This window comes from Cuculus canorus, chromosome 9 (genome assembly GCF_017976375.1).
Source record: "Cuculus canorus isolate bCucCan1 chromosome 9, bCucCan1.pri, whole genome shotgun sequence".
Lineage (NCBI taxonomy): Eukaryota > Metazoa > Chordata > Aves > Cuculiformes > Cuculidae > Cuculus > Cuculus canorus.
Genome location: NC_071409.1, coordinates 7,145,150 through 7,171,254, shown reverse-complemented (window position 1 = coordinate 7,171,254; position 26,105 = coordinate 7,145,150). Strand labels below are relative to the sequence as shown.

Below are 26,105 nucleotides of genomic sequence, written 5' to 3'. Positions count from 1 at the left end.
AATATTTGGAAGTACATGAGTCTGTTTTAATTTTGCAACTTTTAGGCTACTTAGACTGTCATATTTCAGCATTTTCTCTATTTGTGGTGCATTTAAATATAATAGAAATTAAATTTAAAACCAGCCCAGTGAAATGTTCTAAGCAATGAGTTTCTACGAGGGAACAAGCAAGTAACTTCCTGCTGCCTGTTTTCCTTCTTGCCTTTCACTGCACGCCCAGGCATCTCAGCCACCCCCTACTGCCTCCATCATGTCAAGAAAACCTCAAAACAAAACAAACATGAAAAGCCAACTGTGCTGCCTTTTGAGGAAAATAAAATAGTATTTACATTATTTCTGCAGAAGCAAGAAAGGAGAGGGGGAAAAAAACCCTTCAAAATTATAGATCTACCTGATACACTGATGGCTTTATTATGTTGAATATACACCTCCCTAAAGCCCTCTGAAGCAGTGATGGAGGAAGATTTTCAAATAAAAAAAAGCTTTTTCTTCATCCAGGACATGCAAGGGGGGCAGGGGAAGGCTTAGAGTGGATAGAAATGATGTGAAACAATATGGCTTCAAATTGTTCTGTTTCTTTGAAGAAAAATGTAATAGTGCCCTGGCAATTCATGACCCTGACTATTTACCATGGGTTTACAGGACCTTATAGTCATTGTACCTATTGTAATCTATCATGTACACAAGGGAGGGATTGAGGAACTAAAAGTGTACATTTATCTCGTTGTCCTGAGCTTTGTTGTTCTTTCAGTAATTAGCCCCATCCCTGGAGGTGTCCAAAGCCAGGCTGGATGAGGCTTGGTGCAACCTGATCCCGTGGGAGGTGTCCCTGCCCATGGCAGAGGGGCTGGAACTGGATGGGTTTTATGATCCCTTCCAACCCGAACTGCTCTAAGATTCTATGATTTGGAGTACGATTCTGCTTTTGCAGAACTACTTTTGGAAGAATCCTCAATGTGATGCATTCAAAAACACCCTGTGGTTCATTCATTGGATGCTTGTTTTGCTAGTGGGTATCTCTCTGTTGTTACAAAAAAAACCCAACATTTTTTTCCTCAAGTTGTAGAAACTGTGATGAAAAGAATGATTTGTTTACTGCATCTTCCGAAATAGCAGCATGGGAAAGTAAGGAAACTGTCTTAAACATATGGTTACTGTGACACACGTCATTCGTGCAGCTCTGAAAGCCACCACGACATGCAAAGTAATGCAGGCACTTAGAAATAAATTAAATAAAAAACCAAAACCCTCCCCCTGATGCTGGGCTTTAAAGGGAGAGAACTCACCATTTTCCCTACCACAATATGCAAATGATATTTAGCTTCTTTGTTGTTTTTTTTCCTGCAGTGGGACCTTACAGTGAAGCCAGGCCCAGAAACACTCACTGTCGTGTCTGCAGTGAGGCATCCAGGTGCTCTGCAGACCAGGATGCGGTCATACCTGCTGTGACAGAAACACATTTTTTTTCTTTGTGCTTATGTATTCTCATAGATACAGAGAGAAGATTTTTCTGTAAGTTAAACAAGCATCATGTTCAGCTTTTAAAGGTCTGGTTATAAAAATGTAAATTGATTCTAATGTAAGGCCCTCTTCACTTTCTTCTAAAATTTCTACTGCCTTTCATGTGATTAATGTATGTCCTAAATCAGGTCATAAAACCAGTGTTTGAGTAATTGAGGATTTGTTGCCACCTTCAAGATACAAATGTCAATGAAAAGGGTCATCCTTCTTGTGCTGACAGAAAGACAGCAACATGTTGTTCAGGTGGAAATATCCGCTATGGATTAGCAGGAACCCAAGCAACTTCTGCTACTATTTAGTGATATCATCAATATTTAAAAATCAGAGGGCTGATAAGACCTCACAGGAAAAACAAACAAACAAACAAACCCTGTAAATAACAGCTTTGGATAATGCTGAGCTCTTCTCTGCACAGTGTAAGCTATTTTGGGGGCCTTCATACCCCTACATGTTGTTGTGGTTGGTGTAAGATGCGTTTAAGGCTGCTACAACTTACAGGTGTGAAGTTCCCACAAGAGTGACCATCCTTCTGCACAAGAACCGTTACTTCCCTGCCGGACTAACCAAAAATAGCTGAGATATATATGTGAGATAGCTGAGATGACCCAGTTAACTATCAGGGTGGCTGACTCCTTCTATGCTAATATGTCATATTCCACCTGCCTGTTTTCCTTCCGGCTTTGACCCACCTAGAATTAACATTATAAGCACTTAACAAACCTCTAAATTCATTCGTTGTGTAAGCTCAAAGGCTAATTTTAGTAAAACTTCATTTTGCAAATTATGTATGGAAATAGAAGTTTTGCACTAAAAAAACAGTAAACATGTCCACCTTGCATGTGGACATCACCTCAGATGTGAAGCAGGAAGCGATGGGTGGATTTCTATTAAGCAGTGTCCCTACTGGGTCATAAATCGGCACAAAAAGACGGCTCAGACTGCAAATTCAGCTTTTAGTAATAAAGTCAGAGCCAAAGATATACTTACGCGAGTGTCTTGTAGTTGTAAGCTCACAGTGAAAAATAAAGCTACTGGACGTGAGAATTGAGATCACTTGGTAGGAGAATAATTTTATTTTTATTTGAGTGTGCTGTGCTGGACTGAACAGTGTTTGAGGGTGACTTGGCACTTTTCTGACTTTTAGCTAAAAATGTGTATTATTAGCAACTTAGCTGAAGAGAATCACAGAATCACAGAATCACAGAATCACAAGGTTGGAAAGGACCCATTGGATCATCGAGTCCAACCATTCCTAACACTCCCTAAACCATGTCCCTCAGCAAGAGGCTGATGGCCCAGTGTTGCTATAAGTATAAGCTATCAGACGAAGCACAAAAACAGTAATTAGAGAAGTTCATCTACAGCAATCTGCAGTAATGGATACCGTAATAGTTGTCCTTTTTCTTCTTTCTTGATAGAAGAAATGCCAGTTTCTAAAACCTAGTTTGTGGGGAAAGTTTTGGGTTTTGAAAACAGCACTAAATTTGTTGAAAAGTACTGTTCAAAAAAAAAGTACGATTTCAAAACGAAAACTCTGGTTTTCCGTCCAAATTTACATATTACTTTAGTTTTGCAAACTGTTTTTGCAAGAGTCAGAACGAACACTTTCCAAATTACTTGAACTTAGCTGTCGCAGAATAGAAAAATAAAGCATATTAACATAAGAGTTTGTCCTCATTTGGTGAAGGAAGTACTTAGTAGGAGAAACAAGACAGAAATTACACAGAAAAATGTGGAAGCTGTGTTCTTCATATTAACAAACGGCTCTTTTTCCCCTCTCATCTCATCTTTGTCTCACATGCATTTTGACTATGCTGTAATTTTTGAAAAGGACTGGTTCCTGTTGCACACTCATATTGCAACCGTTGTTTATTGTGTTGCTGTTATATAACTTCTCTAGGCGTATATACTTAATTCTGATCAGGAGATTAAAAAATGTGTCGTATATCAACATGCATAGTTCCAGTGGAAAGCAGTTGTAAGCGGGTCAAGGGAGGTTATTCTGCCCCTCTACTCTGCTCTGGTGAGACCACACCTGGAATACCGCATCCAGCTCTGGAGCCTTCCACACACGAAAGACATGGACCTGTTGGCACAGGTCCAGAGGAGGCCACAAAAATGATCAAAGGTCTGGAACACCTCCCCTGTGAAGAGAGGCTGAGAGAGTTGGAGCTGTTCAGCCTGCAGAAGAGAAGACTCCGTGGCGACTTGTATTGCAGCCTTTCAATACTTAAAGGGGGCTCGTAAGAAAGATGGGAAAAAATGTTTTAGCAGGCATGTAGCAATAGGACAAGGGGTGATGCTTTTAAACTAAAAGAGAAGAGGTTTAGACTAGATATTAGAAGACAATTTTTAGCTGAGGGTGCTGAAACACTGCACAGGTTGCCCAAAAGCTGGTAGATGACCCATCCCTGGAAAGGTCAGTTTGGATGGGGCTCTGAGCAAACTGATGTAGTTGAAGATGTCCCTGCTCACTGCACACAGGTTGGACTAGATGACGTGTAAAGGTCACTTCCAACCCAAACCATTCTATGATTTTATGAAATTCAGTTAAAAATGACCCTTATGGAAGGTAAACCAGCTCACAGAGGTATGTTGTGTCTGTCCTGAGGGCACACGGAGGCATCTGCAGGAAAACAGCAATATCATAGGTAAGCAGAGCTGGATGCCCTGGTATCCAGAGTCTGGCTTACAAGTCACCTAAAAAAAATTCCCTTCCTGGCTAAGCCACCTACTTCCTCTGGGGAACCTTGAGCAAGGCATGTTTTGACCCAGACTGCAATTCCACCCACTAACTTCTCAGATAGTCACCTGGCAAATAGGACCTAGATTGTCTCTGGCTGACCATCAAACTTTCAGAGGAACTATGCTGCTAGGAGCATAAGAATCTCACGTTTTCAAAACATTCTTCCCTTTCACAGCAACTGCCCTTTCCTGAACAACCTATATTTAACTCCGGGAACATATAAGCCTGGCCTCAGGTGGCACCCTCATTTCTCAGGCATGCATTGCGACAAAAACATGAAACACAAGTACATTAAAACACCTTGCATCATGCCAGTCTGTCAGCCTCCACAGAAAGAGTTGGGATTGTTCAGCCTGGAGAAGAGAAGGCTCCAGGAAGACCTTAGAGCAGCTCCCAGGCCTGAAAAGGGCCACAGGAAAGCTGGGGAGGGGCTTTTTACAAGGGCATGGAGTGACAGGATGAGGGAAAATGGCTTTAAATTGGAAGGGGAAGATGTAGAGTAGACATTAGGAAGAAATTCTTGACAATGAGGGTGGGGAGGTGTCCTGCTCTACTCTGCACTGGTGCAGCCCCAACTTGAGTATTGTGTGCAGTTTTGGGTGCCGCAGTATAAAAAAGATCTCAAGCTACTGAGGAGTGTCCAGAGGAGGCCACAAAGTTGGTGAAAGGTCTAGAGGTGAAGTCGCATGAGGAGTGGCTGAAGTCACTCGGTCTGTTTGGCTTGGGGGAGACTGAGGGAAAACCTCATAGCAGTTTACAGCTTTCTCACAACGGGAAGAGGAGGAGCAGGCGCTGATCTCTTCTCTCTGGTGACCAACGATTGCGATACTGAAAATGCCAGCAAAAAAATGCCTAAGGCACATTTTTGAGTTTTAGAAAGCGAGCACCCTTTGTCAGGGCTGGGCAACACGAGGGAGTGATCTCCATCAATGGTGTGCAGCGAGACAAGAGCTGGGACAGAAGATATTTCCCACTTACATGCATATGTGTAAATTTTCCCAGAAATCTTATGCATATTCTATAACTTTCAAAGGTCTAATTTTAATGTTATTATGAACTTCACAACAGTCAACTCTCTTGCTAATTCGGAGCTGGCTCCAGCTCTCTGCTTGACCTTTCATTTGAGATGGGGAAAAACTGCAATCAAAGGGTGATTACAGCAGACACCTCTGTTCAGCACAGATCGTACGGAACACAAGACATTATCATCTCCAAAAGAATGAACAGCGTCTAGGAAAACACTGCTTGAAAGAAAACCTGGTCTCAGAGGGACATCCTGTCTAACTTCCAAAAATACAATCACTTCGATGAAACTTAACTCTGCTTTAGCTTAGATAAAACAATACTCTACTTTTTGTAGTGGTAACTACTTCTTGTATTAATGGGCTCCGAGGGAACGGCAGGAAGGTGTGTCGGGAGGGTTAGGGGACATTAGGAGAAGCTTCTTCCCCCAGAGGGTGGTGGAGCACTGGAGCAGCTCCGAGGGAAGCAGTGACAGCACCGAGCCTGACAATATTCCAGCAGCATTTGGCCAACCCTCAGACACACGGTGTGGATGTTGGGGTGTCCCGTGCAGGGACAGGAGCTGGACTCCATGATCCTGGTGGGACCCTTCCAACTCAGGACATCCTATGGTTGTGTCACAAGCCGAGTATTGTGGCGCGGACCCTGTCCCCAAACAGCCCTCAGCAAAACCCTGCCCAGCACAAGCCCCGCCCCCTTGCCCCAAACCACGCCCCAATGTACCTATCCCGCACCTTTACCACAAGCCCCGCCCCCAAAGCCCCGCCCCCACCAATCAGCACCGCCCCCTCCTCCCGCGCGCCCTCCCCTCTGCTGACAGGCGGGAGCCGCTCGGCCCCGCCCACTCCCGAGGGGTTTTTCACGGCGGTGGCAGAAGTCTCGCGAGAACCACGTTCGGCCCACCCCGCCCCGCCGCTCTCCGCCAATCAGCTCCGCCTTTTCCTCCCGCGCGCCCTCCCAGCCCCGCTGACAGCTGGGAGTCGCCCGGCCCCGCCCACCCTCACCGCCCCCCATCCCCGGCTGTCTCGCGAGAGCGGCGGAAATCTCGCGAGATCTCCGCTCTGCCCGCCCCCCGCCCCGCCCGCCGCCGCCGCCCCCGCCGCGGCTGGGCCCGTGTCTCTGTGTCTCGGCGGTGGGAAGGGAAAGGAAGCGAAGAGAGAGGAGAAGAAGAGGAAGAGGAAGAGTGGGGGGGGCTCCCGGCCCTGCGCACTGAGCGATGTTTGTCCGCCATCGCGGCGGAGGAGGAGGCTGAAGGAAGCGCCCGGCCTGCGCCGCCGCCTCGGCCCTCGCCGCCCGCCCGCGGCCCGGTTCAGCCCCGGGGGCCGCAGCCTGTGCTTCCCCCCCACCGCAGCCCGGCCCCTCCTCGCGGGAGGCGCCGCTCCGCCGGCCCCGAAGATGTCGAACCTGAGCAAAGGGACGGGCAGCCGGAAGGACACCAAGATGCGGATCCGAGCCTTCCCGGTGAGGGCCGCGGAGCCAGCCCGGGGCAGCGGGGGGCGCTGGCACCCGGAGGGGGTGCGGGAGGAGAACGCGGTACCGGCTCCGCGCTGGGGAGGGGGGGCTGTCAGCCAACCGGGGGTCCCGGCCCCCCCCACCCCCGAGGGAGCAGTGGGGTGGGGGAAGCGCGGTACCGGCCGCGGGGCGAGGGGGACGTAGAGGAATCGGACCCCGCGGTTCTCGTCTCCTTCGTCAGTCACGCAAATCAATAATGAAAATCCACGCACGGCATGGCGGGGGGGGTGGGGGGGTGCTTTCTTTGTTTTCAAGGAAAAGGCCTCAAAGAAGGAGTCGGAGGTTATACGCTTACATCAACAACATTAGTGAACCCCGGAAGGGGGGGGAGGTATTTATTTATGTCTTCTGGAGTGTTTCCTCTGGGTGAATTTATTTCACTCGCATCGTGTAAGAGAGGCTGTAAGTCGTGTGATTATCAGATTTAGGTGGCACGATGCCAGCTGTTCGGGAGATGTTACTATAAACATCTAGGCGGAGGTAACTTTCATGTTTGGTGGAGCCGTGAGCATGCTGTCCCTTGGAGTTACAGAGGGGAGCGAGCGAGGTTATTGATTTATACTGCCATAAAACTTGCTGTGTTTTGACGGTTGGTTCAATTAAAACTTACAACAGAATAACAATTACAGTGCTACCAATGGGGTTGAGGAAGGAGACAACTAGAAGAATTTCAGTCTGCCAGGAAGTGTGTGTGTGTCTTCATCGGTGTATACGTTAAAAAGAAGATTCTTGGTTGAGTCACTGGCTTTTAAGGTTTAGCATTAATTTTTTGATGTTACGTCTGCTCCCAGTAGGCAGTCGCATAGAACTAATGCGCTTTTCCTTTATAGAGAAACTGGACATACCTGTTTATCTTATTTCTCTGGCATGGAATATATCAATATATTTGCTTCATCAAAACTCACTAATGAAATTAGAGAATTCTTTATATTGTCAGCAGATGGCTTAATCATAGCAACCTGTGCTGTTTTCCTCTTACATGGACAGTTGACTTTTGGTAAAAGTCAAAAGAGGGCTGTGAAGTTATGAACCTTAGCTGATGAAAGGGTTTTGATCTCCAAATTGCATTTATTTCTTTAAACAGACTTTTTCAAGAATGTCAGTTTTGTTAGGACAGGTTGAATTAAAGGAATAAAGAAGAGACTTACTGCAGCATGGCTTCGGCTTTACTAACAAGTATTAGGAACACCTGTACAAAAACAAATCATGACAAAAACAATAGTTATGTTTTATAACTAACTACACCAAAACTATAGTGGTCTTTTAATTTGATGAACAAGATTCACGTGTTCCAGCCATGAACATGTAGATATGGGTCAGCTAACAAAGGCAAACTTAGCAATAGGGTAAACTTCAGTTTGTGTTTGACTTTTTTCTTTCTGTAAATGAGCATTTGAAATTACTTTGGTGGGTGAAGAATGCTGGTACAGAGCCCTGCTCTTACATAAAGTTAAGCACTGTCATCATTTTTTTTTTCTTCTGAAACTCTCTTTGTTAGCATTGTCTTTTCACTTGTTTGATGAATATCAAGGTTAAAGAGCTTAAAAAAATATATATCTCTTCTCTCTAAAATAACTGAGTAAGTAAATAGGCATTAAGGCCTGGAGATATTAAATGTTTGGTGATATGTCTTTGAGAGCAAGATATTTTTTTTCAAGTGTTCCCTTTGATAGGTTTTGTTTTTTGCTAAGACATTCTGTTGACAATCTTGTCCATAAAGTGTTTATAGAAAATAAGTATGTGGTAATTTGAGAGATTTAGAGGGGGTTTCTCTTTCATAATTGCAGAAGGCAACAGCCATAGCTTATGCAAAAATCTTAATATGAATTTTGTGGAGGTCAAATTGGTTGAATGGCTTTGATCCTGTGAATAGTGCCGGTGACTGCAATGGATTATACGTGTCAATAAGGTTGCATTTGTGTATGGGGATAGAGTCTATATTTAGAAATTGTACCATTCATACTTCAGCTACTGATCTTCACTCTTTTATCCCAAATTTGGAGGTTCTGCTTTTCAGTTCCCAATTAAATGTGCTTCCAGAAGTGACTTTGTAGGCTGCTTCAATCAGTTGTCTTATTGATTGTCTTTCCACAGTAGGTCTACCTGGTTTAGATTAGTTTGCTTCTTGCATGGAGGTGTAGCTATTTACTGCTGTATTAAACTAGAAGTAGCCATATTGCAGAAGTGAAGTTCCTGGCACATAGCAATGTTACAGGAACTCTCTCTGTGTAGGTTCTGTCTTTCTCATATTTTCTGTTTTTTTTCAAGACATTTTTATTTCTTCCATTGTTGTATTTTACAGAAGCTAAAAGAAAGGAGGAATAGTAATTTGTGAAGTGTTACTACTCCAAAGTTTTCTTTTTCTGCCTACTAGAAATTAAGTAGAAATTGACCAAAATATTAGAAAACCACTGTGTTGTACCTAGAGATCTTAATGTTTTGGAGTTAGTGTTATTCTCAATTTTTCTTTATTATTTAAAGTGTCTGTTAATATTTGCTAGCGTCTAGTATGCGCTCTCCTGTGCTTTTTCTTACCTCAAGGGCAGTGACTTTGAATATGGGAGGTACTGTTTTGATGACGTGGGTTATAGACTAATCAAGAGTAGTTGAGGAAAATAGCTTTCTATAATGTGACCATTTTTTTCTGTTCAAAATAGAAAAATATGTGGATTTTTTCCCCTCCAATTTAAAAACTACCTTATGACAAAGAAGTTTCTTGGGTTCTGTTGTTGGGCTTGACTTAGGTAATTCTTGTACCAGAAATAGTCCAGAAGAGGATGTGTTTTTTCAGACCTGGGCATTTTACTATATCTAAAAAGAATAATAGAACTGCGTCCTTATGAAGGTTTACTGTGTATTCAGTAGAGCAAATTCATGAGGTTAATAAGCTTGTGCAGTTAAATAACTTTATGTACCACCGTAGAAGACTTCCTTTGTGCTACTTTCAATAACTGCTTATGGTGCTTTTAACACCTTCATTTTATATAGCTGTTTTATACTTGCATAAGGTTTATCCAGATAGTATTCAGAGCAGTGTTAGACTTAAAGCCGGAGATGGAATAGTGTAAGATGGCTTTTGAGGGAGTGTAGGTTAGTAGTTGTTTTTTTTCCCCAAGCAGTCTTTAAACTTTGAAATTCATACACACTGCAACAAATGGGAACATGTTGTGGTTGAACACTAAAAATAACAAAATTTCTGAAATGTTGAGTAATTGTCAGTGATGTAAGTTGGACCTAATTTGTAAGCATTTTAATTGTTTCTAATTATTTGGAGGAGTGTAGTATTTTTGCTGAATACACAGTATGTGCATTATGCAAAAATGCTGTTTTGCTACTCCTATAAAACATGAATCAATAGCACCTGTTTTTGCAGAGTGTTGGGGGTTGTTTTCCCCAGTTTAAAGTACTCTCAGGGTCTCAAATTGGCTCTTGTTGCTTAACTCTCAGTGAGCCCATTACTGCTGGCTAAAGGAATCCTTTAAAAGCTCTCAAACAAGCTTGAAGCGAATCTAATTTGAAGATGATTTAGTTGATCTGTGAAAAGTGGTGCCAAAGAATGCTAGATTTGCACTTAAAACTTTTGGAGAGATGTGATGTATATAATGGAGATGTATCATGGGTGAATTGTCTCCTGCAAGTCATTTGAGCTGTTTTGCTGTGACTGTTTACCTAGAGGCAAAATAGTAGCCTTAAATGTGTGTTGGTGCAAAAGCTGTACAAAGTAAAGAATGCTCATTTCTTACAGCAGTAAACAGTGTGTGAGAATTCAAAATGCATTCTGGGAATTAATTTTCAACATTTATGAAATTAACTAGTGTTGAAGGAACTTCTTTGCAAGAACTCTTCCCTCTCTCAGTGCAATATGTCAGTTATCACCAGAAGATTGGTCGGACAGATCTTACTGAACACCAGCATGACACGATGTAGGTTATTGGGTTTGATCTTTAGTTCGGCGGGGGGGATGGAAGAAGTGCTTTTAATCATTTTCATTTCCTGCAGAGCTGTCTTTCCTCTCTAGAGCAAGGCTACAAAGCAGTGATTTGTCAGTTCTCAGAACTATTTTGGTAGATCAGTATTATATGGTTACATTATGATTTCTGGAAAGCATTTAGAGAGATCTGACACATGCGCTTGTGACAGAATGTGTCTGTCAAGTGTGTGTATATATGCTTCACTGCTTCATTTTATTTGAAATGCTTGTGCCCAGGAAAATTCTCATTTTGTCCATCCTTATGCAGAAAGGCAGGCAGTCTTTTGTTTCTTTCAACCCCATTTATCAATTAATGTTACTTCTGCCTCAAACAAAGTTCTGTGAACTTCAACTCCTCAATTAGAAAGTACTAAGGCTCATATTTTCGTTGCCCCTGCTTCGTTCTTCTCAGCTCTAACAGCCGTTTGTTTTGGGCTTTGTGTGGGCAGAAGGCGTGCTTTTTTTTTTTTTCTCGGGGAATGCTGACTGCGTCTGTGGTTTGTTTTGAATCCTGAGGAACTGATGATGCAAGCTGAGATGAGGTTTTTAAATTTATGCTCCAACCTGTAATGTGTAGATCTATCAATTCACAAAGTTGATGTTAACTTGTTGTCTTGAGCATCTTGCAGCAGACAGGCCATAGAAAACACATTGAACTGTGGTTAACTTCTAAAATGTACAGATTACGTAAGCAGTGCATATATTTCTGCTTTGGTTTATGACCCTTGGAGCATGTGTGCTGTTAGTGAGTGAATGGAGAGATATGGAGGATGGGATAGAGGTAGAATTGGAGGATGGTTTACTACAGGCTTTTTCAGCTCTAATTAAGATAATGTAAGCCCCCTGAGTGCTGCAAGGCTGCGTAGGTAACCAAATGTTTCACATGATTGGCTTGGTGAATCTTGATTGCTTTATATTGTCAAACATCTCTGAGAGCATCTTAGCGATTAACCCATACAGTCTATACAGTAGTGACAAATTAATGTTCACCAACAAAATTTTAGTACATTTAAAACCTAGGAATAAGTAGGACCAAAACACTAGAACCCATTTTATCTTATTCAGAGGGAAAAGATGTTGTTTTTATGTGAATTACAGAACAATGCAGAAATACTTGATGTTTACTGGACAGTCTTGTGAAGGCCTTTTAGTTTTCACTGGTTTTGGGTTTTTTTTTTAATGAGGTGCTGTGGGCAGACTGGATGCCCTAATACTGCATTTAGAATTTGTAAGTGATGATAACACTAATTCCAGGGCAGACTTGGAGTAAGCTGTCAGTGTTCTTTTGTTTGGTTGAGGTTTTTAACACACTGTACGTATTATCTTCTATTTTTGGTCTATCCTAATTTCATAAGAATTTGAGTTCTGCAAATGTTCGGGGTTCAGTTGCAAATTTTCTTGGTTTTCCTTGTTACTTGAGTCTTAAGTTCTGTGCCACCGTTCCACTTAGTGTGAGGAGTTTTGAATAAGTGCCTCTGTATGGCATTGGAAAAGAGTACTGCAGTTTATGGATCTTGCCTGAGCTTGAAATTTGCTTGATTTTCATGCAAGAGTATAAAATAACAACACTGGCATTCTGTTAAGGTTTTTATACTGGCTAATTCAATCTGAGTTTTTTTGAGTGGCTTGGTAGGTTTATCCACTCCTTCATTCTTATGTTTTTATAATAGTGTATTATTAAACAGGAATTACTATTTTTCCCCTGAAATGGTGGGTAGAAGGGCTTTGTGAGAGCTGCTATAAAACCTCGTCTAGAGGTTTTGGTGCTCTGCATCAAGAGTTATAATAATAGCAAGTAATATAAAAATAGATTATTTTTTTCCTAGAAAAATTGTTACCATTTTTCAAAATATTTCATTTTTAATCTCTTCTGGGCAGGTGCACAGGGCAAAAGGGACAGCATTTCAAGTATGTGTTCTGAAGTCTTTGGCTTTGATCTGTAGGAGAGAGAGTCTTAGTGCAGGTGGTTTTAAATTTTCATCACCATGACTGACCTGCAGTATCTGATAATCTCTCTCTGAACGTGGTGAAAACATTTTGTGATAGACTGGGATGGATTTTCTCAAGATAGTTCAATTGAGTCCATTCATAAAACGCACAGTGATTCTGTTACAGCCCAAAATAGGTTCTTGACCTTGTGAGTGTGATCAGTGGATGTTATCTCTGGTTTATAGTAGCTATATGTGTGGAAAAACAACTCTGGAGAAGAAATGAGCTCATATTTCTCATTCTGAGCCAGTTTCTGTGGAAACAAGCAGTAGGGAATACTGTAGTAGAAAACTCTAGCATGGTCCAGCGTACTTTTTGTCATATGAGTATTTTATTTTTCTGAAATTGAGTTAAAGCTAGTAGAATTTTTCAATCACTGATGTTTCTGTTGTGAAGGTGCAGGTACTGGTATATCAGCAGAAGTGGATACTGTGAGATGATGTAACAAAAGAAATTGCAGTTCAACATTTTAAACGTATGCATTTTAGGGAAGGGAAAAAATGCCTTTAATTCCTTAGTACAACAAGAAGGACAAAACTGTAATAAACATTTACTGTGCTTGTTGTGGAGTTGCCAAGATTCTTTAACTAGTTGTGCATAAAATTAGTGTTGGAGGGCTGAAACTGTCTTGCTTGTAGTTTAAAAAAGGTATAATGATATGCAAAATATATGCAGATAACTTGCTTTATTTATTTATGGATGAGGGACACTTGTGGAAATGCCGCTTTTTTGTTTAATATTAATAAGAATAAACATTAAAAAAAGACAATAGTAATTTAAATTACACACGTGAATTATATAAAATTGGACCAGCTTAAATAATCAAAAATTCATAACATTGACTTCTTCTGTACTGTATGCAGTCTGAGTACAGGCTGTACGTGTCTGTTTCCTGCATTTTGTATGTGAAGAATCTTTGTTGAAATTATTTCTTTTTACTTTCACACTGCTTTTGTTCTTAAAGTGTTGGTAGCATCTGAGTGGAGCTGTTTTTTGATGTTGTATAGGTGGATATAGTTTTCCTGTGTAGCTCTGGATTTGTTGTTCTGTTGCACTCATTTCAGGATTAGTCTTGCTCTCCCAGGCATTGCTGATCTGTGCATCCAATCATGGTATACACAGTGAATGGTGCAGAAATCCCCACTAGAAAGGCTATTGTCAGTGTGTAGCAGTATTGATTATGTGTAAACGTCTAAGTGATTTGTTAAGTGTACCTTAAGTGTATTCCCTCCCCGAAGTAAGATGAGAAAAAGATTATCCCTGTTGGCTTCTGTCTACCGTGAACTTTTACCTTTCATTTTTTATGAATAGTTATACTGCTGTTATTGCGGAGGAGGAGTTGCCACCAAGCCCCCAAAGCCTCTGAAGGCCCTTCTACCCCCCCTTCCCTTTCTTCCTTCATCCCTCTCAAATCGTTCATTGTGTTCCTTGTTTTGAAAAGACTTCAGGAAATGTGTCTACAATCTGTATAAATGGGTGTGTATTTCGCAGATTTCCTCTTTAAATAGTGTTGATTTTTGAAAAATTGTATAATATTGAACTCCTTGTAGCATAATTGAAAGAAACTCATGCATAATTCTTGTGGCATTTGCATTGAAGTTGAGTGGGCAAGGAGTAGACCGCTTGTGGTTCAGGGATTCTTGCTGAATCCAGGTCATTGAGGCTGGGGAGTTAATGAACTAATGAATTTTTTCACTTGGAGAGATTATATTCCTGAGGAGATTCAGTGCCTTCCACAGAAGGTATGGATATGCAGAAAAACATTGCTCCTTCCCCTGGCAGTTGTTAATGGGGATTGCACAACGCAGCATTTCTGCTGTGCTTTAAAGCCTTTATAATGTTAATATTAGACAAGTCATCAATATAAAAGATCTGAAAAAAAACCCATGGATTCCCCTGTTAACAAGTTAATGCTGTTTATTTCTACTCTGTGGTGTTGTGATGAGGGCCATGCTTTTATTAGTTTTAAGACAACATACTGGATTGAATTTTTAAACTGTTTTGACTTTAAGTGAAAAAAAGAGAACTATTTCTGTTGCTTTAGAGTTAGGGGTGATGTGAGTAGCAAGCTGGGCTGTAGCAGTGCTGCTCCTGCCGACAGTGACCTGTTGTGTGTTGTGGCAGTTTCAAGACAACCTACTGCATGTTAACTGGAATGTTGCAGTCCCTAACCTGGGTTTTAAAAGGAGAATAAGAGAGTCAGGGACCTCGAGCCCATTGAAATTTAAGAGTTCCAGCAATATTTAATTTTTGCTAGTAAATCTTGTTGGGTTATAGGTAAACAACTTCCTTTTCTGCTCTTAAGTTTTTAGTAAATTAGAAGTCATTCCAGCGGAAGATGAAGAAGCCACTGTCCTTCTACTCCAGTACAAGAGCCTGCTCATGGCAAACTGTCCTGAGCAAGTTGCTTTCAGGAAATTTGCAGTCATACTGCCTTGGTGGTGGTTTGCTTGTAGGCGTGTAGTCCTCCAATTTTTAAAAGTGCGTCTTTGGCTCTTAAGACTTTATTGCAGTGGAATGCTAAATGGCTTGAATGAAATATTTAGGATTTGGCCCTTGTTTGTAAATTGGGAAAGGCATGCCCAGTACTTTATAAAAATTTGTGCCACTGTTTCCACTGTTGGTTATTTCATCTTTGACAAGAGCCTGTTTGACAGCTACGCACACACAGCTGAGCTCCTAAAGTGCAGTGCTACCTGTCTCTCCCTGCCTTCTAGACCCGCAGGACCGTGCTGACAAGGGATGATTCACTCCCAGAAGTTCAGCTTCTTCTTCATTCCATTTCTGCTGTTCTATTTAGGTTCAAATATTTTCATTTAACACCAGCTTTGTATAGGACAGAAACTTTAAAGCTATTGTATGTCTTTTAGGAATGTATTTCCTGCTGTTGCACAAGCGTTTCAGATCTTTTTTTCCATAATTTTAATTTAAGGAAACATGTCTTATGATCACGACTTCTGAAATGAGTCAAGAGAACTCGAAGCTTCTTACTAGTCTTCAAAATATTGGTATTCATTCTTACTCTTTTAGGCAGGAGAGAGGTAGTAGACTGAGTTTTGATGTCAAAGCTTTGTATTTATTACTAATCCATTCAGAATGGATATCTTTTTTTGAGTTAAGCAATCCTGACCTGATCTACTCTCTTCCTGTGGGTGTTGTTTGCACCTTAAGTAAATACTGCAACTCCTGAAATAAGGTAGAAACTTATTTCATGTCTCAAAATGCTTCTGTTACCTTGCAAATTTAAATGTGGAAGATCAGACATTTTGGAGTGTAAACGTACAGTTTCCGAATGAGTAAGAGAAGTCTCAGAAGTATCAACAATTCTTCCTTACTATTGTTAGGCCTAAGTGTTCCTAGGAAATAGGCAGTTTCATTATAGGTGTTTTATAATCCTCCTCCATTTTCAGACACAATAGTAACGAGAGCTGTAGAAGTGTCATTGAATGTTTTTAAAAGAACCTTGGTTAATAATACTGACAGCGTTGCTATTTTGGCTGTATAAGCACTACTGTTCTACAGCACGGACAACTGTCTTTTGAGCTAGAACTTCCTATAGTAAGCTTCTTACAAATCAGTTTTTCTAGAAGCTTGAACCCAGTTGTTATTTTTTTATACACAACTTTTTTTTAAAACAAGTTTCATAACCTAATGGCAAGTGGGCAGAAGCTTGTACCATGGCAGGGGGAGATTTACCCATTTACAGGTAATGCTTTTTTGTATTTGAAAAGGCATTTGTTTGTTTGCAGATGCTGGGGAAAAACAGAAGGTAACTTAACTTGGATTTCTGTGTTTTTAATGAAATACTATTCTGCCATACTCTTTGGGCAAAGCAGGTAACTCTAGGATAAAGCCCCTAGTGATATTGCTAGCATCTTTGAAAGCTTATGTTGAAAAGAAGTTAATTTTGGTCCGTTTTCTTTGTTTTTTCCCCGGTATCCAACCCTGCTGGAGGGCAACATCCTTCAGCCCTTGCTGTCTAAATCTAGGGCTTTATAAAAGCACATATGTATTTCAAGAGGTTTGTGTTGTATGGCAAATAGCAAGACAGATGTGTAAGAAGCAGAGTTAAACTTTCTATAAATGACCTTAAGTAGAGTATTTACTGTGTTTTGATTATTCTACTTTTGTTACTTAACCTGAGGTATTTTTTATACAGAACCTTAAAGACTAGTCTGTGTGAATCCACGTATACCAGAAAGTGAATGAAAAATGAGGCTGGTGAGCTAGCAATCATTTTTCATTGCCCCACTTGGAAAAGTAATATTCGGCTTTTATCTATATTAATGAGGGTGACTGAAGGTGTGTTTTGCAAGTTGAGCATTGTAAATTGCAAATTGAACCCATAAGTAGCGTTTTTGACAGTGTGACTTGCTTTGTGAGCTACCCTTAAGGGACCTGCGGGCAAGGAATGTCAACAGACTTAAACGTGTCCTGCAAGGGTCTGTGTCTCTTAATAGGAAAAATTGAAATAGTTGGCAAATTGGGGGGTATCGGTGGTATTTCAGAGTAGTGAAGGTGCTGTTAGGTACTACTGCCGACTAAATATGTCGTCTTTTACAGTTGGGATATACTGTGAAACTGTTTTATGGAAGACTTGACTTCAGTGTTTGTGTGTATAATACGTTCTTATTGTAGCTCATTAGTAGTTACACACACTGAGTATGAGTTAGCATTGGGAAAGTGTGTGAAGGTCTGTAAATGGAAAGATGTCTGTGTTCACAGGGTCAGCACTGTGTAATTTTGCGCTTCAGTTTCTGTTTAGTTATGTGCCTCTCCAGACTGTTTCCATTGCTCTAGTATTTTTTTTTTAAAGAAAGGAAACAAAGAGGTTTAGATTATCTTTAGCTTCATGATTATTCAGTGGGTGCTCAGGTTTACATAGTTCAAAGTCACAGCTCAGATGAAACGGGTGTGGGAGAGAAGTTGTTTTTTCTCTGGTTTTGCCCTTTCCTCCACGATGATATGTTTCACAGATTTGCAAGACTGAAGTTGAGGAGAGGCATTTGGGAAAGATGAGGAAATTGTATTAAATAAGAGTTGAAAGGATAACTTGAGGTACGTTGGCAATTCAGGATTAGTTTCATTCTTTTGAATTAGTTCTTAAAATATGAGACAGAAAAGAGTCTCTGATCTTTCTTTAATTTGTTCAGTCTCCAAACATGTCAAAACTGTTGCTGCAGAATGACATTTTCTATTAAATGCCTGTTTTAGACTTCTCATATAGAGTGTTAAATAGCTGTTGTGTGGTGAAGCTCCTGTCAGGTCTACTCATAATGCAGTCAAATATTACCTTCTGAGAGGAGGAGCAAATCTTTTTTTTTTTTTTTTTTTTTTTTTTCCCCTGAGCTTTATGTTTACTAGAGAAGGAAGTTCTTGGGAGGATATTACTTTGGTGTAAAGTTTCTCAAAACCAAACAATCAACCCTTTGGTCTTCAGGCCCCCACCTCAAAGCAGCACTTATTTCGTGGTGAGAGCAGCAGTGCCCTGAGACCATGCCTTGGAGGTAGACCAAATCTGTCAATCACTACGCAGGAGGTACAACTCCATCTTTTAAGGAACAATGACTTTTTAATCTACTTAACCTCTTCCGCTCCATGCTGGCAGAATAGCTTTTTATTGCTGCTGAATCCATTTAGGCAAAATGGAGAAGAAAAGGATTTTGGCTAACATCCTGCAGCTCTTGGGTGTTTCAATTGACAAAGAGGATTCCCATTTTTTACTTAATTGCAAGTTTTGCTTGCTTCTGCTGGGTAAAGCCAGACAGAGCTGGGAAGGGAAGGTGAATATTGAGGTTGCTGTGTCTCTGCTACTGACTGAGTATTGTCGTGGAGCCCTGCCTATTCTACAAAGGCTCAGGACTTTTTTGGAGTTGAACTAGAGTTGGTATTTCTCTTGGCCTTTGTGGGATTACTCTCAGCACTGGTTACTCAGCTCATCTTCTGAGCCTGGAATTGAGTACGGTGCAGGCCATGAATATTCCTAGCAGGAGGAATCTGGAGAAGTTTAGTGTAGAGATTAACCTCCTCAAAAGCGTAGGGCTTGAATGTCAAGGGATGAGTAAGAACAGGACACAGGTATTAAAACTGGTGTCAATGTTTTAGTGTTATAAATGATAACAGGCAGATGGTGTAAGCAAACTGTAAGCATAGATTCCCCACCACCACACACGCCCTCTGAGGGAGTATAATAGTGTAGTAAGCATTTCCTGACACTCCTAGAGATGTGGATAATACTGGATTGGTATCTCAAGTTGTTGTTATAGATCATCTAGGAGCAAAAGCCAAGTTAAGTAACAAAAGATTATTCGGACCAGTTTGGGTAGTATGTTGCTGTGACTTCCCTGCAACTCTTTCAGCAGATAGCCAAAGTGGAGTAGTAGCCCAAATGCAGGAGAACAGCAGTAGGTCAGGGTGCCCCTTACTGTTTTCATGCTCTTTCTCTCAGCTTCCAGTCTTGGGTTTTGATGTATAACAGTCAACGTATTTAGGTAGCACTATTGAGGAATTTTGTGCCTGGTGGTTTTGGTTGTTCAGACATGAGTTGTTTTCATTTGAGAGGATGTGTTATGGAATTGTTCACTTCGTGCCATGCTGATGTTTCTTAGGCAAGGAAGCCAATGTATCCTCTTCCAGATATGCTCATTGCTACACAATGATGAAAACACTGAAATTCAGGGGAGTGTGAATATTAAGCTCTTTATTTCTCATTAGTAGGAGTACATTTTATCTGCTGTGTAGTTGAAGGATATGTAGTTCTATGTCTTGATATGCCATTTTTCAAAGATATTCTTGGAGCAAACATTAGGCAGTACATCTCTGTCATTGTAAGTTCTTGTCTTTTAAATTAACAATATTGAATGGGTTTATAAAAATGGAAGTAGTGATTAGGTTCTGAGGCAGGAAATGTGCTGCTCTTGCCCTTTTCTGCATAACCTCAGCCAAGCTTCATCCAGAATGGAAGATCCAGGGTAAGGATGCTGAGTTACTATTTAACAGTCTACTTAATACCATCTTGATTAGTGCCCTGCCTTGAAGTGGAAGTGAAGACTGATCGTTTTGACAGCCTCCCTTGCCTCTTGGACTGTGGGTCAGGACCCCTGTGGCGGCAGTTTCAGGTGACAGCAGTCAGCCCCTGCTCATTTTGTCTGCTGAGGGATAGGAAATAGGGGAGTGAGAACAGGCTGCTATTACAAGGTGCAAATGTTTACTCCCAGAGCTGCTAATAACTTTAATTGTTGGTATGGCTTGCTTCCTTCAAGGTAGAGAGCGTAAACATTTGCATTCTGTAATTTCAGTCGGGTCTTCAGTCTGATGCTCTGGGGTACCAGAACTAAAGGGTGTCAGGGAATGGTTGTGGGTTTTGAACATTTTGAGAAATATCAGTCTGTAGTAATCCTTTGCAGATTGCTCTGTTTCACCTGGTAGTCTGTTGAATTGTGATAAACCACCCTGCAGCTAGTCTGTATGAAAAGGGAGTAGTAATGTTTGACTTTTTAAAGTAAAAATGTCCTGCAAGTATCTTTACAGTCTGTTAAAACGTCTGAAAATTACCAGTGGCCTGTTTGGCCTGAGATCTTCGTGAGAACGTTATAGACTTGTCTAGAAACTTCTGCAAGAAGGACAAGAAGCTCTGTCTAGTCACTAGTCTTCTGAGCACCAGTTCACATTCTTCCTGTTTCTGCTGGTTGGTAAACCCTGTGGATATTCCTGAGATTCTGTTGGACATCTGTTACCTCCTTCTCACTGCTCTCAGCCACCTCTTGCTTAAGAAGGCTAAGTAGCTACTTTCAGTAATAGTAAGCTAGTGTAAACTGAACAATTCTGCAGGTTCTTAACAGTTTACTGCTCTAACTGCTCTACTTACAGTTCACAGCACTTCCAGCACAGAACTAAGAGGAGCAAGTTCTGTAGTGTTAAGGGCAAAATGACTCACTGACGAGAATATGAAATGAAGTTGGGTTCAAAGGAAGCGATGTTGTAAAAGCTTGATTGCGTAGAATGGAAAGTACACACCAAAGCATTTATTTATATACAAAGTAATTTGTGTTTCCAGCAGTGGATCTGTTTGATGTTCCAGGTGATTCTGGGAGTTTTAGTGCTGTTACTTGTAGTTCATATAAGCTAGGGAACAAGTGCCTGGTTCCACTGGTGACCACAGGCATTTTATTGCTCACCTTTTTTGTTGTGCGATGTGTTTCAGTTGGAAGACTGGTACTGGCAGTTTTAGGAGGTCACACTTTAAGAGCTCTGGTTTTCTGGCTTCCTGAGTGTCCAGCTGTAATGTTTTATCACCACATTGCAGAATTGTTGAGATTGGAAGGCACCGCAGAGGCCAGCTTGTCCAGTCCTCCTGCTCAGGACCATGGCCAAATGGCTTTTGAATATCTCCAAGAATGGAGACTTCACAATCTCTCTGGGCAGCCTGTGCCAATGCTTGGTCACCTTCACAATACATAAAGTTTTTCTGATGTTCAGAAATTTCTCTTGTGTTTCAGTTTGTGTCTTTTGCCACTGGTCCCATCTCAGGGCACTACTGAAAAGAGCCTGGCTTCCTCTTCTGTACACCTTCCCATTTCATATTTATATACATTGATTTGATCCCCCTGAGGCTGCTCTAAGTGAAACAGACCTGTCTCAGCTTTTCCTCATGAGAGGTGCTCCAGCCAGTTATCTTAGTGACTTTTTGCTTGACTCTCTCCAGTTTGCCCATGTCTGTCTTATGCTGGGGAGCTCAGAGCTGGACACCGAATTCTGCATGTGTCTCACCAGTGCTGAGTAGAGCCCTTGACCTGCTGGCAACACTCCTCCAAATGCGGCCCAGGATACTGTGAACCTTCTTTGCCTTGAGGGCCCATTGGCTCTTTTTTGACTTGATTTCTACCAAGAGACATGGGTTGTTTTCTTCTGAGCTGCTTTCCAGCCAGTTGGCCCCGGCATATGTTAGTGCAAGGGACTGTTCCTCCCCTAGGACATTATGTTGCTCTTCCCTTTGAAGGATATGACTAGAAGAGAGATGATAATACTTTATGTAAAGTTATTTGTTAACACCAAAACTGTTGGAGTCTTGCTTTTCTTGGTTTAAAGAATACTGATAAGGTTATTCAAAAGCGGGTGATGTCTGCAGCAGTAGCTCCTGGGAGGGAATAACAGAGAAGTGTGCTGAGGACTGTCTTACCTGCTGATGTCACGCTCTTCAGGTGATAATGGCAATAGATTGCTGACAGTGATTGTTTATTTGGTCTTGGAGGTTTTAATAGGATAGACAAGCATTATTAAAACAAGGACTCGCATATGTCTGATCCTGCGCTGTCAGTGCTGTGAAATGAAGGCCTTTTGAGCCCTTTGCAGATGGGGTTTTTTTTTTGGTGAAATGATTGCACTTTCATGTATATTGATATTTTATCTAATTTCCTGAAGATGTACTTCTGCTACACTTTGGGTTCAGATGTTTGTGTTCAAGTTGCATCTTTGAATCATTAGCATTTGGGCAGCGGTTTGTGGAAGCTTTCCAACTAGCGGCTTCTTATAAACAGCCATCTCTCCTGCCAATAACAGACTTGAGCCCTCTCCTGTTCCCCAAGAAAGGTAATGTTCAGATAAGCTGGACTACATTAGCACATTTCTTTTCTTTCTGTGCTGGATTCTCACTGTCTTGGTGAATCTAGGAGTAAACACTATGGAAGTTACTGAGATTTTGCTTCTGAAAGGTTTTCTGAACCTGTTTGGTTTGTTTTCCTTTTTCAAAGCAGCAGCAACAGCAGTCTAGGTTCTGCTTAATACTGCAGGAATAGAATGCACAATTATTACAAATGTGGAATTCACTTTTAAAATACAGCCATTAGAAGAAATTGGGGAATAAGCATAGGAGGAAAGCATTTGGGCTCTGATCCTGTGTTTGTATTTGTGGAAGTGGATCGCTTATAGACTTTGTTAGTGGGGATCTAGAGTTGCATAAATCTTCACCGTTGAGTCGGACGAGGGGATTAGGATCGCAGTTCTCTAACAGTGTTTTTAGAAATGCTATTGTACTGCATTCTGAAGGATGCCAAAATTTTCTAGTAGCACCACAAACTCATTTTATTGCTTAGTTGGTTTGGGTTTTTTAAATCCGTGTACAAGCCTGACTTAAGGGAGATGAAGAGACATGAACCTGCGAGTTAAATAATCCAAGGGTAGATTAGTCATTGCAATTCTTACATAACTTTGAGGACACTGATACAGGAAGATGTCTTTTGTTTGAAAACTAAACAACTTTTGGGCAGTGAAGAGGAAATAATAATTTTTTTCTAAAGGTTTACCCCAATGACTTACTGTCTAATAAAGGGGGATATTTAAAGCATTAGGAGTCTTTGCTTTGTTAGAGAACACTGCTGCAAACAAGCTGCCTACACTAGGTGTTTTTTGGAAGACAGTACTCTTTGTGCTTGGTATCCTAGAACTTGAGCCAATCTGTTCCCACAGAACCTTAGAAATTAATCTAAAGTCAGTCAGTAGCAGGATAGCAAGCTCCACTGGGATGCAGGGTCCTTCATGGTTAATCTTAAAAGATAATAAATTTATAGTGCTATTTCAGCAATTTCTTTATCCCATGGAGATACGTACTCCTTAAAGTTACCTTTTATGGATCTTATTGTGCTTCCAGAGCAGCTCGTGATGTGTCGATTGTTGAGTGGCAGAAAGCTCTGTGTTCATGTTTGTATTCAGTGGGTTTGGAGCAAATAATGCTACAATCATTCCTTCCTTTTTTTTTTTTAATAGAACTTGGATTAAAAGTAGAAGAATTAAACAGTTCACTTCTAGCTTTTTCTTGAACAGATCCTAATTATTAGAAGTACTGCTTATCTATTCAATACAGCAAGGTTTACTGGCTGACCAACCCAGAAACAGCAATGCCGTGAAACTCTTCAAACTCACAGCTGGGGATTTGCCTGTTTTATACAGATTTTTTTTTTTTAACACAGCAATTAAATTGCAGTTGAGATTAAAAAGGTTGTCACATTGGCTGGGAGATTTTTTTATTAGCAGTGGGAGAAAATGGCATTGGGAAGTATTGGTTTGAGCCTCTGCTTTGTTTGAAAGCAAAACCTCGTGTTTTTTGAAAGAAAAACTGCAAAGCTTTTACTTGGATTGCTGTCTGCAATTCTAAGTGGTTGCCTTCATTATCAGTACTTGTGAAATTGCTTGTTCAGGAAGGCTTTAGGAAATAATTTCCCTGAAGAGGCACCAATGTGGCAAATGCAAATTAAAAAGAAAATAACAAATTGTTCAATGTTGTACATAGAAGAATAAGCAGAAAGCAGCAGTGAACAACATTCCACGTTTCTGTGTTACCTTTTAGTTTTGGGAAGTAGGTAGCTGAGGATTTGTGAATGTTTTGTGATTGTTTGGTTTTAGATACACAATGACATTTCATTTCAGTATTGGGTATGTACAGATGAGTAGGCTGGTGAGTCTGGTATCAAAAGTATGGGGAAAGTAGTGATGAAAATAATTCTATCATGAGGATCTTTGTATTTAACTAAAACTTCAAAAGACAAGAGGGATGGAGGACCACGTCTTGTTTTGATTTTGTTCAGCACCCCATTCCCTCCCATGGCAGTGCGTGGTTTATCCTAATTATAAGCTGTATTTTTAATTTATAATGCCTAGAAAACATAATATTTTGAAATTGCGTGCAAAAATGTACTCATCATGAAAAAAGTTCTGATATTTATTTTGTTTGACAAATGCAGGCAAATGTAGTCTTTCCTCTATTCACTTAATGGGTTTTGAGTGGAGGGGGAGGGAGAGAAGGGGTGGACCAGAACTGGTCAGGATTTTCCTCTATAAGGTCATACTATTATTCTTTCTTTTCTTGCTACTTTCAGCTTTTATTTTAAAAGCTGCTTTGGTACTTGGAAGATATCTTTCTCCGCAGTGATTCGAGGAATAGTGGCTTTTCTCCTTCCTTCAGCCTTTAGATGTAAAATGCTACATCAGTTCCTTTCTGTATAAACTAAGCCAAACTTCACTTCAAACATTGCATTTTAAATTTGATTCAGTTAAAAGGGGATTATATGTTTGGGATTGGGTTTGGTTTTTTTTTTTTGTTGAGTGAAACAGCTAAATGAAACTTTAAGCAGTACTGACACATTGCTACACTTATTTATGATCCCAGACGCTGCTTTATCTATAAAAAGTATTGTATTTTGAAGCACCTTTGCATTGGTAAAGGACAATTATAAATTGATTCAGACTGAGGACTAGATAGTAGAGGACAAAAGTTGGGTTGCTGTTACATTGAGACTATTTCTCATAAGTTTCTCTCTTTGTCTGAATTTTTCTTCGTTGCTGTAGTTTTTATTTGGTGTATTTACTGAAGTATATAATGACTGAATAACGGATAAAGCAGCTCTGTATCCTGCTTAGTGCTTGATGCATATCCTGTAGCAAGTTATTTAACTGTATTTGTGACGTGGAGATGTGTTCATTACAGATGCTAATTTTGGACATTTGTGGAGTTGTTCATAAACACCTGTAACTATTTAAATTGTAGGCAAAATATTGGGCATAATTCTTTGACCATTAGGACCTTTCCTTAAAAAAAGGGTACCTGTAGTTAGCTCATGCAGATGGCTGTTTGCTAACTCTGTCAGACATCATTTTTTACTCTACGAGTTGATTTGGGGTCTAGTTAAGCAGATCAGTGTTGCAGTACGATTTATGAGGTGCCACGCAGCATGTTAATATCAAAAGAAAGCCAACTGACTATTGCTGTGGAGGAAGAGTAGGACAAGATGCCTGTCCGTGGTTACAGGCCTTCCCATCTGCACAGGCTCTGGAGTTGAGTTCTGTGAAGCAGCTCTCCAACTCTGCAGCAGAAGAACATTAAGCTTGTACAAACTATGATTTCTGTTACTATTTTTTGAAATCTCTACTAATTTAATAAATTATATTTTTCTTTTAATGAGGCTTGAGAAACCTTGTGATAGTGGAATCAACAAAATGTGGCAGAAGCAATTCCTGCTCCCGGAGTTGCAACTTCAAACAATAACTTCCCTTAGCAATCTTTCTTGATTCTAAACGATAATATATTGTTTTATTTTTACAGATGACTATGGATGAGAAATATGTGAACAGCATTTGGGATCTTCTGAAAAATGCAATCCAAGAGATCCAACGTAAGAACAATAGTGGTCTCAGTTTTGAGGAGTTATATAGGAATGCATATACAATGGTGTTGCATAAACATGGTGAAAAACTGTACACTGGACTAAGAGAAGTGGTCACTGAGCATCTAATAAACAAGGTATGTCATTTTATGAATGAAAGTTGAAGCATCTTATGTGAAAGAATTCTGAC

At 40.7% G+C, this 26,105-nt stretch overlaps 1 protein-coding gene across 1 annotated transcript in view; it reads left to right on the top strand.

Moving 5' to 3' along the window:
* The first annotated feature begins 6,362 nt into the window (after positions 1-6,362).
* CUL3 (cullin 3) overlaps positions 6,363-26,105 on the top strand; it is a 51,851-nt gene continuing 32,108 nt past the window's right edge. Inside the window, exons 1-2 of the mRNA XM_054074377.1 lie at positions 6,363-6,751; positions 25,855-26,052. Of these exons, the coding sequence (XP_053930352.1) occupies positions 6,686-6,751; positions 25,855-26,052 (264 nt within the window). The 5' untranslated portion in view covers positions 6,363-6,685. The remainder of the gene's footprint in view (positions 6,752-25,854; positions 26,053-26,105) is intronic.